Genomic DNA, 12,500 nt, shown 5'->3' with positions numbered 1-12,500 from the left:
TCATACACATCCATTCAGGAAATCGCAACAACCACATCAGAAGAAACATTTATTTGAGAGACGTTTCGCACATACAATTTGCATCTTCAGTCTGTTGAGATAAAAACACATACATATTAATATTCAATAAGAGCAGGATTCTTAATATAGTAAAAATACAAGACTAAAATTAACTTAAAATTGACATAAAGGACTAAAAATTGACAAGTAAAGCTAAGAAGTAAAAAGTACAAATAAAAAACAAATACCAAGGCGCAACCAACCGTTAGTTGAGAAGGAAGGAGGTAGATTGACTAGACTTGGGCAAGAAGTTAAAACGTTGACTATGCCAGATAAAGCGGAGAAGATGAAACTCCATTATTCAACGAGGGAACAAGACGTTTAATATATAATGACTCAAATGTGGTTATGTAATCAGAGTCTTTAACACACCTAAAATAGAGAAGTGTTGTTTCTTCACCTCTATCTTGCAATTGATTGCGTGGTTTTTTATTTTTGAGTGTTCAGGCCTACTTAATTTTTGACTCGTCCTAAAACTAAAGCCCATGTGACTGCAATATCTCATCTGCAGCAGCCTATTAGTCGATCCAACGTAAATTCCGGGACATCCCGGGCACGTAAATTTGTATACCACGTTAGATCGCATGAACTGCTGCAGACGATCTTTGAAGAAGAAAAAAAGAGCCTATTTTGCATGGGTTGTTAGATATAAGTTTCATATTTAGACAGTGAATTTCACTTTCAATAATTCTAGTTAGGTGTTGTGAAAATTTGCTATTGTATATATATGATATGGAGGCATACATTAGTTTCTTTGGTACGTTTATCATTGCAATGGGTGGTTTGAAATGCAAAGTTAAAAGTTTGTTTACAATATTAAAAAATACATCCTTAGGGTACGTGTTTCGTTGGAAGATATTAGATAAAAAATCAATTTCTTTATGAAAGATATCCCAGTTTGATTTTTTATCTAATATCTTTCAACGAAACTCGTACCCTGAGAGAGAGAGAGAGAGAGAGAGAGAGAGAGAGAGAGAGAGAGAGAGAGAGAGAGAGAGAGACTGTCCTCTTCTAAGATCTATGTAGATATCATGACCTCTGCATGAAAATGCCTTTAACAGAGAGAAAATGTTTTGAAATGTCATTAACATTTGATTAATTCCCTTGAAGTACAATACCACTGCTTGTTCCCTTACCTGTACACTAGGATACTAGAATGGAAAAGTGTGTTAGCATACGTCATAGTTATCCCGTATAATAACGATTATTTGTCATGTCAATTCTTTCTCTGCTTTCAAAAGAACTGCAGATATTTTTTGCCCTTTATATTCATCCCAGCATTGTTAGAATCCTGATAGATAACAATTTGTGCCTATTTATCCCAAATAGGTCATATTGTACTTACCAATAATATTAGCTAATTTAGGTTGACCTCATAATCAAAACGGCATCCTTTGAATAAGTGACCCTTGACCTCATCAATACTCCAGCTAACCTCCAAAAAGAATGATCTTGTATTATAGTATTAATAGTATGATTGAAGAATTCTCTCTAGGTAATAAGACATACATAATAGGTTTCTGTTGGTTTGGCCGAGTCTAGAAATTCACGCCAGGCTTTTTAGAACCATTAATATCTTATCCAAGTTACTGGTAAGATTAAATAAGTCTGAATCCCACAAAAAAGGGAATTTTTATACTAAAACTGGTATTTCATTGTTTGTATTTCGACCTCTGTTTCTTCTCAGCTTAATCCCCAGTCGGGGTCGCTGCTTTTAATGAGCCTTTACCAGATGTTTCTAACACTCACGGGACAGCTCATTTCATAATCTGTTTTGCCAGATGTTTTGAGCACATATGCCCTTCCTGACTCCAACCCTCTCCCTACAGTCCAGTCGTGGGAGATATGTTGTATCGTACAAGATTTCTTTTATTTAGGAATTTTCATTACTCTTAACTCAGTGAACTCAGTGATTTCCCAATTAAGTGGTCTAATCTTCAAGCTCTGATGAAGGCTTAATAGATTCTAACTGTGCACTCAACTTTGGCGTCTATGTGAGGTGGAGATTAGGTACTGGGGCTAGCACATTAATCTAGCTACTAGTACATTGTCAGCAGCCATTTCCCTGGTTCCCCTGCTGCCAAGGTGGGTGAAGACTGGCTGGTCACCAAACGTGTCCATAACCTGACCTTTGACTCTGTAGTTCGTTGGTGACCTTTAGACCCTTCTATCTTTATGATTTTTAGCCCTCCAAAATACATTACATTTTTCACCTTTTCCGAACTAGTTTGATATACATTTTCTTACAACATTCAGTAGTGATATTGTACCTAGATTTTTAAAATCTGTTGGACAAGTAAATAAAAAAATGGCTATAAAATATTTTACTTAATAAAATAACATTTTTAAAAAACGTAAACATTCACCATAACAACAATCATTCGGATTCGTCCGATTCCTCTGATTCGGACTCGGATTCGGATTCGGATTCGTTCGATTCGGGGTACTGGGCCTCGCCCTCGTAAGTGACCTCAGCCACGTAGCCTGAGTCGCCCTCGACGTAATACTTGACGGTCTGGAGGCGCCCGTCGGGAAGTTGGACGAAGTACGACCCCTGAGTGTCGTCTCCGTCGCGGGATTCCTCGTGTCCGAAGTCGTTTTCGGAGGAGTCGTCCTTCACGGCCCAGTTGAAGCTGTAACGGGCCTCGCTGGATTCGTAGGATTCCTCCGAGGACTCCTGGAATGGGGATTGAAATGATACGTTAAGGAAAAAGTGATATATAAATTCTTTCTCTTGAACATATATATAAATATATATATATATATATATATATATATATATATATATATATATTATATATATATATATATATATATATATATATATAGGATCTATTTGTTCTATTTAAGAACATGGATGTTATGGTCTAAGTTTTTAATATAATTTGATATTCATAGGATTCAAAGGACTACTCATCCAAAGACTCCTGGAATGGGGAGCATTGAATACTTTATATGATTCTGATAAACAAAAAACGGAATGTCGAGTTTATACTGCTAAGAAAATTGACTCCACTCTTGAATAAATTTTCTTTAACAGGGTTGAAATTCTCTTAAATATGATTAATTTCTTTTTACTTTTGTAAATCACTTATATACTCACCTCGGATTCCTCTGCGTTAGGTACTGGCCTCGCATTTATGATTGCAGCAGCGAAGAGGCAGAAGAAGATTAAAACCTGGAGCAATAAAACGCAGGAATTACACAAAGGTCAATGTTTGGGAGCCATGCAAAGAGAGAGAGAGAGAGAGAGAGAGAGAGAGAGAGAGAGAGAGAGAGAGAGAGAGAGAGAGAATTATACTGTTTGAATCATGGACACCTTCTGAAGCTCATATTATATATATATATATATATAATATATATATATATATATATATATATATATAGAGAGAGAGAGAGAGAGAGAGAGAGAGAGAGAGAGAGAGATGAGAGAGAGAGAGAGAGAGAGAAATTACCATAGAGTTCATCTTGGCCGTTTGGATACTTTGGTCTGAGGTCACTCCCGTAACTGATGCATCCCAGATCGTCGTCTCCCAATTATTTATACGAAAACTGCGGTGACCCTTCGATTTTGCAACGCCTCTGCTGTAGCAGCAGGTTTTTCTTAGCCACTGTTGATAAAATGGGCTGGGCGAAGTTGGGCAAATAACCGGTTCCAAGGTCAGGTCACTCAGTAGGCGAGACTTCGTTACTTTGTGTCAAAAGTGGACGTTATACTATAGGATTTCCCAGAATTTCAGAATTTCTGTTTTTGTCTCTCGTGTTTATAAATAAAGTGTATGCATTCACTGATATAGGCACATATTAACACACATATACACAAACACACACTTTTATAATACATACATATATATATATATATATATATATATATATATATATATATATATATATATGTGTGTGTGTGTGTGTGTGTGTGTGTGTGTGTGTGTGTGTGTAAAGATGCATACTAGGAATCTTATACATTAACTACAATTGAGTATATTTATAGACCTCTCCATTAAGAAACACTTAGATATAAATTGAAATATATTCTCATGTTCCAGCATTCTTAAGAGTACTGTTAAAACCTAAAAAAGAAATATTTATTGCAACATTCTACTCTTGAAAAAACAAGTATAGCAATTTTTGTTACCTACTCAAAATTAGGTTATTTCAAGGTGTGGAATTCAGTCCACTCTTCGATATTCCTGAAGAATTTAACCTTATTCTTTTATAAGAGACTTCAACCGAAGCATTCTCTCTCTCTCTCTCTCTCTCTCTCTCTCTCTCTCTCTCTCTCTCTCTGACAATCACTCATGTGAATATTTGATTATTTTCAAGTTGAGAAAATTCAGTGATAATAATAATAATAATAATAATAATAATAATAATAATAATAATAATAATAATAATAATAATAATAATAATAATAATAATAGTGTCAATTATAACTACTAACCCTATACACTAAAAAAAATTATGGTATACAGTAGAACAGAGCAGTTAAATTCGGGTGTGGTTATTTGACCTAAACTGGTTTTGAATGTGACTATGACCCTAGGTCACTGTGTTGTTCTTTTAGGATGGTAATATATATATATATATATATATATATATATATATATATATATATATATATATATATATATATATATATATATATATATATATATAATATATATATATATATATATATATATGTCTAATGTCTTATCGCTTGGCGATAGACTTTTTTTCTTTCCTTACGACTGTCATTCGTAAGTAATTTTTGGTTCCTCTCATCTCCCTTGGATATCTTAGTAGAGAGGTTCTTCCTTGACTAGAGGAGATGATTCAAACAGGCAAGTTGACAAGATAACAACTTTATTCTGTAACTCCATACTAGGAGATGCAGCTCGGTCGGACGACCGATATGTTTGATCGTTGGCGTGGAACTGCCATTCTAAAGCATCGCGTCGATAGCGGAACATTAGCTATCTCAGCAATTCATATAAAAACACATACGTAGTCTGCCGGCTCGGAAGTTACAAGTTTCCGGCGTAGGTTAACAGGTCAACCGCTTCCCATGGAAGTTGTTGTGCAAAGTTATCATAACATAAAAAATGTTGACAAAGCTTTGAGCTAGATCAGGCTACTGCAGACAGCGCATAGCGTAATCTAGGTCTGCTTTGGTCACGTAGAACCCTCCTAATGCCATGACCCCAGGTCATTGGTTTATATTTACAGATCTTGTAAATTATATATATATGTAATTATTTCATTAGGCTCGACTGCTACCTATTCAAGCCTTGAATAACAAAAAAAAAAAAATTTACTTTAAACATTGTTCATAGAGCGTGCTCGTAACATACGTCTAAGTATAACATAATAAGTGATTAAATGCATAAAAAGGTTCTGTTACATACCCTTGTTGACATATTCATAAACAAAGATAAATGCATGGAAAATATAGATCCATGTTTGGTAATAATAATGATTATGTACCCAAAAATAATAAAAAGGTAAAAATCAAAACATGTATACATGATTAATATGATAACAGGTAACCTGATTAAGAATAATGGTTACTAAATAAATGATTATAGCATGATCATGGATAATTGTTTAAAGAGTACTTGACACTCTTTGTAATAGATAAATATAATTGTCAATGGTATATAACAATGTAATTCTGCAGAAATTCAATATATAGGGCTGATATTTTATTAGGTGCCCGAAAAATCCGTTAGGAATATATTAATGTATAATATTGGGCTATAATGCTTTTATTAGGCGCCCTGGAGATACTTTAACTGTTCAAATGCAAAGGCGTGAGTCATTCTTGTCCTACATTTTTGCCAGCATACGGACCGCTTTTCACACACAACACAATTCCAGACAATTCCCTAGGCACGAACTGAAGTGGCCAAGTTCAGGCGGCCCTAAACTCAAAACGACTTGAGTTTAACGGGTACGTCATCTAGACGGGCCAGTACGTTCCCTTGGAGATCCTTCTGTTTACGCCTCAGCCTACGCCAAGCAAAGATGTTGACGGCGATAACCAATATGGCCGTCACGCTGAACACGGCTAGCAGAATGTAGTAGCGAAGATTTTCTCCACCTGCATAAGTCGATGACGCGTGGGTCATCTCAGCCAGTTGCGTCAGACGATGAGCTACTCGTGCGTTGTATGGGAGAGGTAGTGATGGGATGATTGTGGTAGCCCACGTGTAGTTCGCGAAATACGCCTTCTCACGTTATTATCGTGTTGACCCTCTGACGGTATAGTTTGTAGATGTCCCCGTACAACCATCGGCTGCTACGAAGATAGGGGCATGGGCGGTGGATGTGTCCGGACACACGACGTCGAATCCGGCCTTATCATAACGGATCCAGGAACCATTATTCATCCTGTAATTGAATTTATTACCGTAAAAGGGATAAAGTTTTCCCCAGACAACCTTCGTTGTATGAGAGAGAGAGCCGTTTAGCACTATGTCTAACTCACATGAATCCGTTGATATAGGATAGAATTCAAAAGAGTCCCAGCTGTACAAATTTTATTATTCATGGCTTCTGAACAGTGAGTGAGTTTATCTAAGTCTTTCAATGACTGTAAATGATTTCTTATCAGAAGAAATCAGTACATGCCCGTTTTAAATTGGATATTACTGGATTTGAGTTATTCGTCATAAAAGTAGGAAAACGGTGCTATTTTGTATGATTGCCAAGCATCGGAAGAATCAAAAGGAATTGTGATCATAATAATATATAATTTTCAACGCTGACTGATATTAGGCTATAATAGAATTCTACTTTATGGGCATCTAATAAAGGAATATAACCTAGCATCTCTCCCGTCCGTTTTCCAAAGTTAACGTCAGATCTTTAATAGGCATGAGGTGAGGAGATAACACACCCTTTGTTGCTAACGTAATTGCTTCTACGTAATCTTTTGACTTTTCAATAAAATGTGATATTTTCACACGGATATGATCTATTTTTCGAACTATAGTAAGCTAAAGTAGCCAGCAAATGTTGAACTTCCATGACCCTGATCGATATTATTTGAATGTTCATTAAACGATATTCATTATTTGATTGATCGAAGATAACTGGCTGCGAAGTTCTGATAAGGCCAGTTCCGTTTTGTGTTGCAAAAACTCAATTCTTTTATTTTGATTATTTATCTTGAGGCGATTTGAGATTCCTAAGCCTAGATTCGCAACTGATCCTAAGATGTTTAGTTCCAGCTAGAATAAGCGGGTTGCGGCGTTCAAGAGTATTGTGCCGCACAGACCACATCAGCAGGTCACGAGCGAGTTCTTCTGCCTCGGCGGTTTTATTTTGTATGTCATAAGACAACATTTCCGCGACGCTTAGTGTTTGAGCTAGTGAAATCTCTGAGTTAGCATGAAAATTACGTTCATGCATTTCCTTAAGGGCAAATACCAAACCTCATCAGGTCATTCTGTAAGTTAAGGACGTCATCTTCAGGTAAGAAAATAGCATGCATATCTACTTCTATAACAATATTACTTGACACGATGAATACATCATCGATTCTCTCGATAATCGAGCCATGATTAAAATTCTATTTCTTTCGTCCTAAGCGCTCTTTCCATACAACAAAGATGTCTGAATACAATATCACTCCTAACAATAACAGATTCATTTTTTGAAAACCTGCAATGAGTAAAAACAGATGTAATAACTCGCGTAAAAGAATAGGTTTACATACAATATGATTAATAGATATATATATATAAATTATTATACAAGTTTCATAAATACAACCATTTTTTCCCTCACTCCCATCTACCCTTCTTTAGATTCTGATATGTGCCAATGGGACTATTCTCACATCAGTGGGATTGGATACATTTTGAACCCTAACTCTATTGGCCGTTAAATTTTCTAAAATGTTAAACGGGCCTTCAAACTTAGGTGTCAGTTTATAATTTAAACCTCTACGTACGTATACTTGTATGTATATCTGATCGCCCACTGCATATGTTTCTAGTTGGCTTAGCTATTTTATCATGATTTTTTTTCATTATGATTTGTGCTTCTTCTAAATTCTTACGAATTATATTATATCGACTTATGCTTGCATCCATAACATCCTTTAGAGGATTTGATAAATTAGTTGTAGGCTTTAAGATGTGGAAAGGCGTTCGGGCCGGGATACCGTACAGTGCCTCGTGCGGTATCGTGTGTGTGTGTGTGTGTGTGTGTATATATATATATATATATATATATATATATATATATATATATATATATATATATATATATATATAATATATATATATATATATATATATATATACAAGAGAAGGAAACGGTGATTACCGAGTAGTGCTGAATCCAAAAGCTGAGTGACTGTCAGCGTCCGTTTTTGTGGCAACGGAAACTCAAGAGAGGTACAGAGGAGTTGACGTGGACTGAGTATTTAGTTGGGGAACCAGTTGTTTAATAAAAAGAGATTCGAGTATTGCCAATTGGTGTTCGTTTGGAGCGTTTCCTTTGATTTTGAAATCCTTGTAATTTATATTGTATTTGCATCTTTTCCCATGATCTCTAATACAGGAAAATTCGGGTTTGATAGTTTGACACCCGTACGATAGCTAACGCCACGATGGGAATCTAATCTTACCTTTACAATCTCTGGTGGAGCCCACGTACTTCCCCAGGTCACATCTGGGGAAATTAAACAAATATATGACTACTCGAGGTCATCAAAGGAAGCAGACTCTCTTTATATTTAAACAAGGACTTGATGGTCATTGGGTTACATGGGATCAGTTTTAAGTTGACTGCCGGTAGGTATTTGCTTACAATAAATCTCAGTTCTTGATAAAAATGGCTATCATAGATTAGGGGGACACTAGCGCACAGATGTAGTTTTGGTACCATTGGCAGTTCAAACTTTGGGTGAAGATATTATATATACATATACAAATATATATTTATATATATATATATATATATATATATATATATATATATATATATATATATATATATATACACATATATATATGTATATGTATATATATATATATACAGTAAGTCCTCGGGTTACGAGCCGGTCTCAACTTACGATGTTTCGTGGTTACGAACGCGATCCCATAAAAATATAAAAAATAATATTATGCGTCGTTCCGTCTTACGCGGTTTAGCCTCGTAAGCGACGTAAACAAACGCGAACTAGTTCCGGGCGCACGGCGGAAGAATATGCTTTGTGGGGGAGAGGACGGCGTCGCTTTGCAACGCTCATTCCTCGCCCATACGCCATTTTGGTTGTTTACACTGCCTCTCTCTCCCTCGTGTTGTATCGTTTTGTAACTTTTTGCTCTTTGTTATGGCTCCCAAGTGCAAGGCGGACTCTTCTGATGGTAGTGGCATCGAAGAAAAGAAAGGCCATCACCATGGAAATTAAAGTGGACATTATAAAGCGATCTGAGAAGGGAGAAACGCCACAAACATTGGGCCGCTCGCTTGGCCTTAGCCGTTCGACCGTTGCTACCATTATCAAAGATAAAGACGCATATTTGAACATGTGAAAGGATCTGCTCCTATGAAAGCGACAGTGATAACTAAGCAGCGTATTGGTCTAATAATTGAAATGGAAAGGTTATTGGTGCTTTGGTTGGAAGACCAAAATCAAACGGTGTATACCCAGTCAGCCTTATGGTGATTCAGGAGAAGGCGAAAAGATTGTTTGAAGCGTTGAAAAAAAGAAAAGGGGGAGGGAAGTGAAAGTGAAGAGTTTGTGGCTAGTAGGGGTTGGTTTATGCGATTTAAGGCTCGGGCCAATTACCATAACCTTAAAGTGCAAGGTGAAGCTGCTAGTGGGGATGAGAGAGCAGCGAGTGAATTTCCTAAAGCGTTGTCTGAGATAATTAAGGAGGGGGGTTATTCTGCTCAGCAAGTGTTTAACGTGGACGAGACAGGTTTGTTTTGGAAGCGTATGCCTAACCGCACTTACATCGCCAAGGAGGAGAAGTCAGCACCCGGTCATAAGCCAGCAAGGAGAGGCTACTTACTTCTTGGGGGTAATGCAGCTGGCGACTTCAAACTGAAGCCCTTGTTGGTGTATCAGGCTGAAAATCCAAGGGCACTCAAGGGCATTTGGAAGGGTCAACTACCAGTAATTTGGAAGTCCAACAAGAAGGCATGGGTGACACTTGCAGTGTTTGAGGACTGTTCGTAAACCATTTTGTTCCAAGTGTGGAGCGGTATTGCGCCTCCAAGGGTATACCCTTTAAGGTGTTGCTAGTGCTGGACAATGCCCCTGGACACCCTGCCCAGCTGGGAGACTTCAACCCTAATGTCAAGGTGGTTTACCCTCCACCTAATACCACGGCCCTTTTACAGCCTATGGACCAAGGAGTGATTGCTTTCTTTCAAGGCCTACTACCTACGAAGGACAATTGCTATGGCTTTACAGGCAACTGAAACCAAGAAGGACTTGACTCTGAAGGACTTTTGGAAATCCTACAACATCCTTGATGCTGTAAAGAACATTGCTGATTCCTGGGAGGAGGTTAAGCAAACAAACATGAATGGTGTCTGGAAGAAAATTTGTCCTCAATTTGTGAATGATTTCAATGGGTTTGAGGACACAGTTCAGCAAGTTGTCAAGAACGTTGTTGCCCTGAGTAAGGAAATCAATTTGGAGATGGAGGTTGATGATGTTACAGAGCTGCTGGAGTCTCATGGTGAGGAGTTATCTGCTGAGGACCTGATACAACTGGAGAAGCAGATGATAGAGGAAGAAGAAGAAGCACCCACCCCAGAGCCTAAGGCTTTCACAAGGCAGGACTTGGCAAGAGGTTTTGCAGAGTTGCAGCAAGCGTTGGCAACTTTTGAGGCTCAGGATCCCAACTTGGACAGGTTCACTAGGGTTTCCAGAGGCATCATGGATTTGATGCAGTGTTACAAGGAGATCTTGGATGAAAAGAGGTTGCTCTCTGTTCAGACTAACCTGGAGCAGTATTTTAAGAAGGTAGAGAGGCCTGCAAGAGATCCTGTACCCTCTACCTCAGCTGCCTCTGCTAATCCAGACTCGCCTGCCCCACAATCTCCAGCACCTTCTGAATGTTCTGCTAACCCAGACTCGCCTGCCCCACAATCTCCAGCACCTTCTGAATGTTCTGCTAACCCAGACTCACCTGCCCCAGCATCTCCAGTATCTCCAGCACCTTCTGTAGGTTCTGCCTCACCTCAAGACTCACCTGCCCCAGCATCTCCAGTAGTATGTTCTGCCTCACCTCAAGAATCACCTGCCTCAGCATCTCCAGCATCTTCTGGAGGTTCTTTTTCTCTTCACTAACCTCCCCCAGTCTCTCCAGCACCGCAGCTTCCTCTCCAGTGTGCAAGCCAACCAAATTAATAAAGGTAAGGAATTGTTCTCTCGTTGTTATTGATAGCTATTTACATTAAATCATGTGGTATTTTTTAATGTTACGACTTACGCTGAAAATCGTGTTACGACGCATCTTAAGAACGGATCAACATCGTAACTCGAGGACCCCTGTATACATACATATATATATATATATATATATATATATATATATATATATATATATATACATATGTATATATATTAATATATACATATATATATATATATATATAGATATATATATATATATAGATATACATGCTACGTATAAAACCCATATTTTCTCATAGACTTTTTAAGAGGAATGTATACAATCAATGTATTCTTATAGAATTTTTTCAAGCATGCATATAACCAGTATTTTCTTATACATTTATTGGGAACCATATATATAATTCGTATGATCTAACAGATTTATTAAGAAGCCTGCATATAATCCGTATATTCCTCTAGAATTTTTTTGAAAACGTATATAATCCATATTTTCTCATAGGCGTTTTAAGATCATGCATATGTGCTTCATATCTTCTTAAATCACTTTCTCATTTGTAGTGTTTGATGGATTTCATGACATTTTAGACTGTCATGCACTTACGACCGTCCTGAAAAGGTGTGGTGGTTGGATAGTAGTGAATATCCATAAAATAAAGGTGAAGTACAAGGACTTGAAGTCTCGACTGAGAGAAACCCCTATATTTGCATTGAGAAGTTTAGGTCAGGTAGGGTGGACAACAAGATTGAAGAAAGGATCAGTATGGAGGCAAAGTAAAAGGCTAAAAATTGGCTGCAGCTAGGGGCAGAAGTGACTCCTCAAACACCCTTTAGTAATGCCCACAGTGCACATAGTGAGGTTCACTGATGGCACTAACCCCATCGAGAGAGAGAGAGAGAGAGAGAGAGAGAGAGAGAGAGAGAGAGAGAGAGAGAGAGAGAGAGAGAGACAGAGAGAGAGTGTGTGTTTGTCCTCTTCTAAGATCTATGTAGCTATCATGATCTCTGCATATAAATGCCTTTAACCAAGAGAAAATATTTTAAAATGCTATTAACATTTGATTAATTCCCT

General features: G+C 37.5%; 1 protein-coding gene across 1 annotated transcript in view; it reads right to left on the bottom strand.

Annotated features, from left to right (window-relative positions):
* The window catches only part of LOC135226670 (uncharacterized), a 126,324-nt gene that overhangs the window by 111,076 nt on the left and 2,748 nt on the right, over nucleotides 1-12,500 (bottom strand). The window contains exons 4-6 of the mRNA XM_064266380.1: nucleotides 3,516-3,671; nucleotides 3,164-3,238; nucleotides 2,441-2,737 (exon numbers count right to left, since the gene is read on the bottom strand). Of these exons, the coding sequence (XP_064122450.1) occupies nucleotides 2,441-2,737; nucleotides 3,164-3,238; nucleotides 3,516-3,671 (528 nt within the window). The remainder of the gene's footprint in view (nucleotides 1-2,440; nucleotides 2,738-3,163; nucleotides 3,239-3,515; nucleotides 3,672-12,500) is intronic.

Source organism: Macrobrachium nipponense, chromosome 15, assembly GCF_015104395.2.
Source record: "Macrobrachium nipponense isolate FS-2020 chromosome 15, ASM1510439v2, whole genome shotgun sequence".
Taxonomy (NCBI): domain Eukaryota; kingdom Metazoa; phylum Arthropoda; class Malacostraca; order Decapoda; family Palaemonidae; genus Macrobrachium; species Macrobrachium nipponense.
This window is presented reverse-complemented; position numbering and strand designations above follow the sequence as displayed.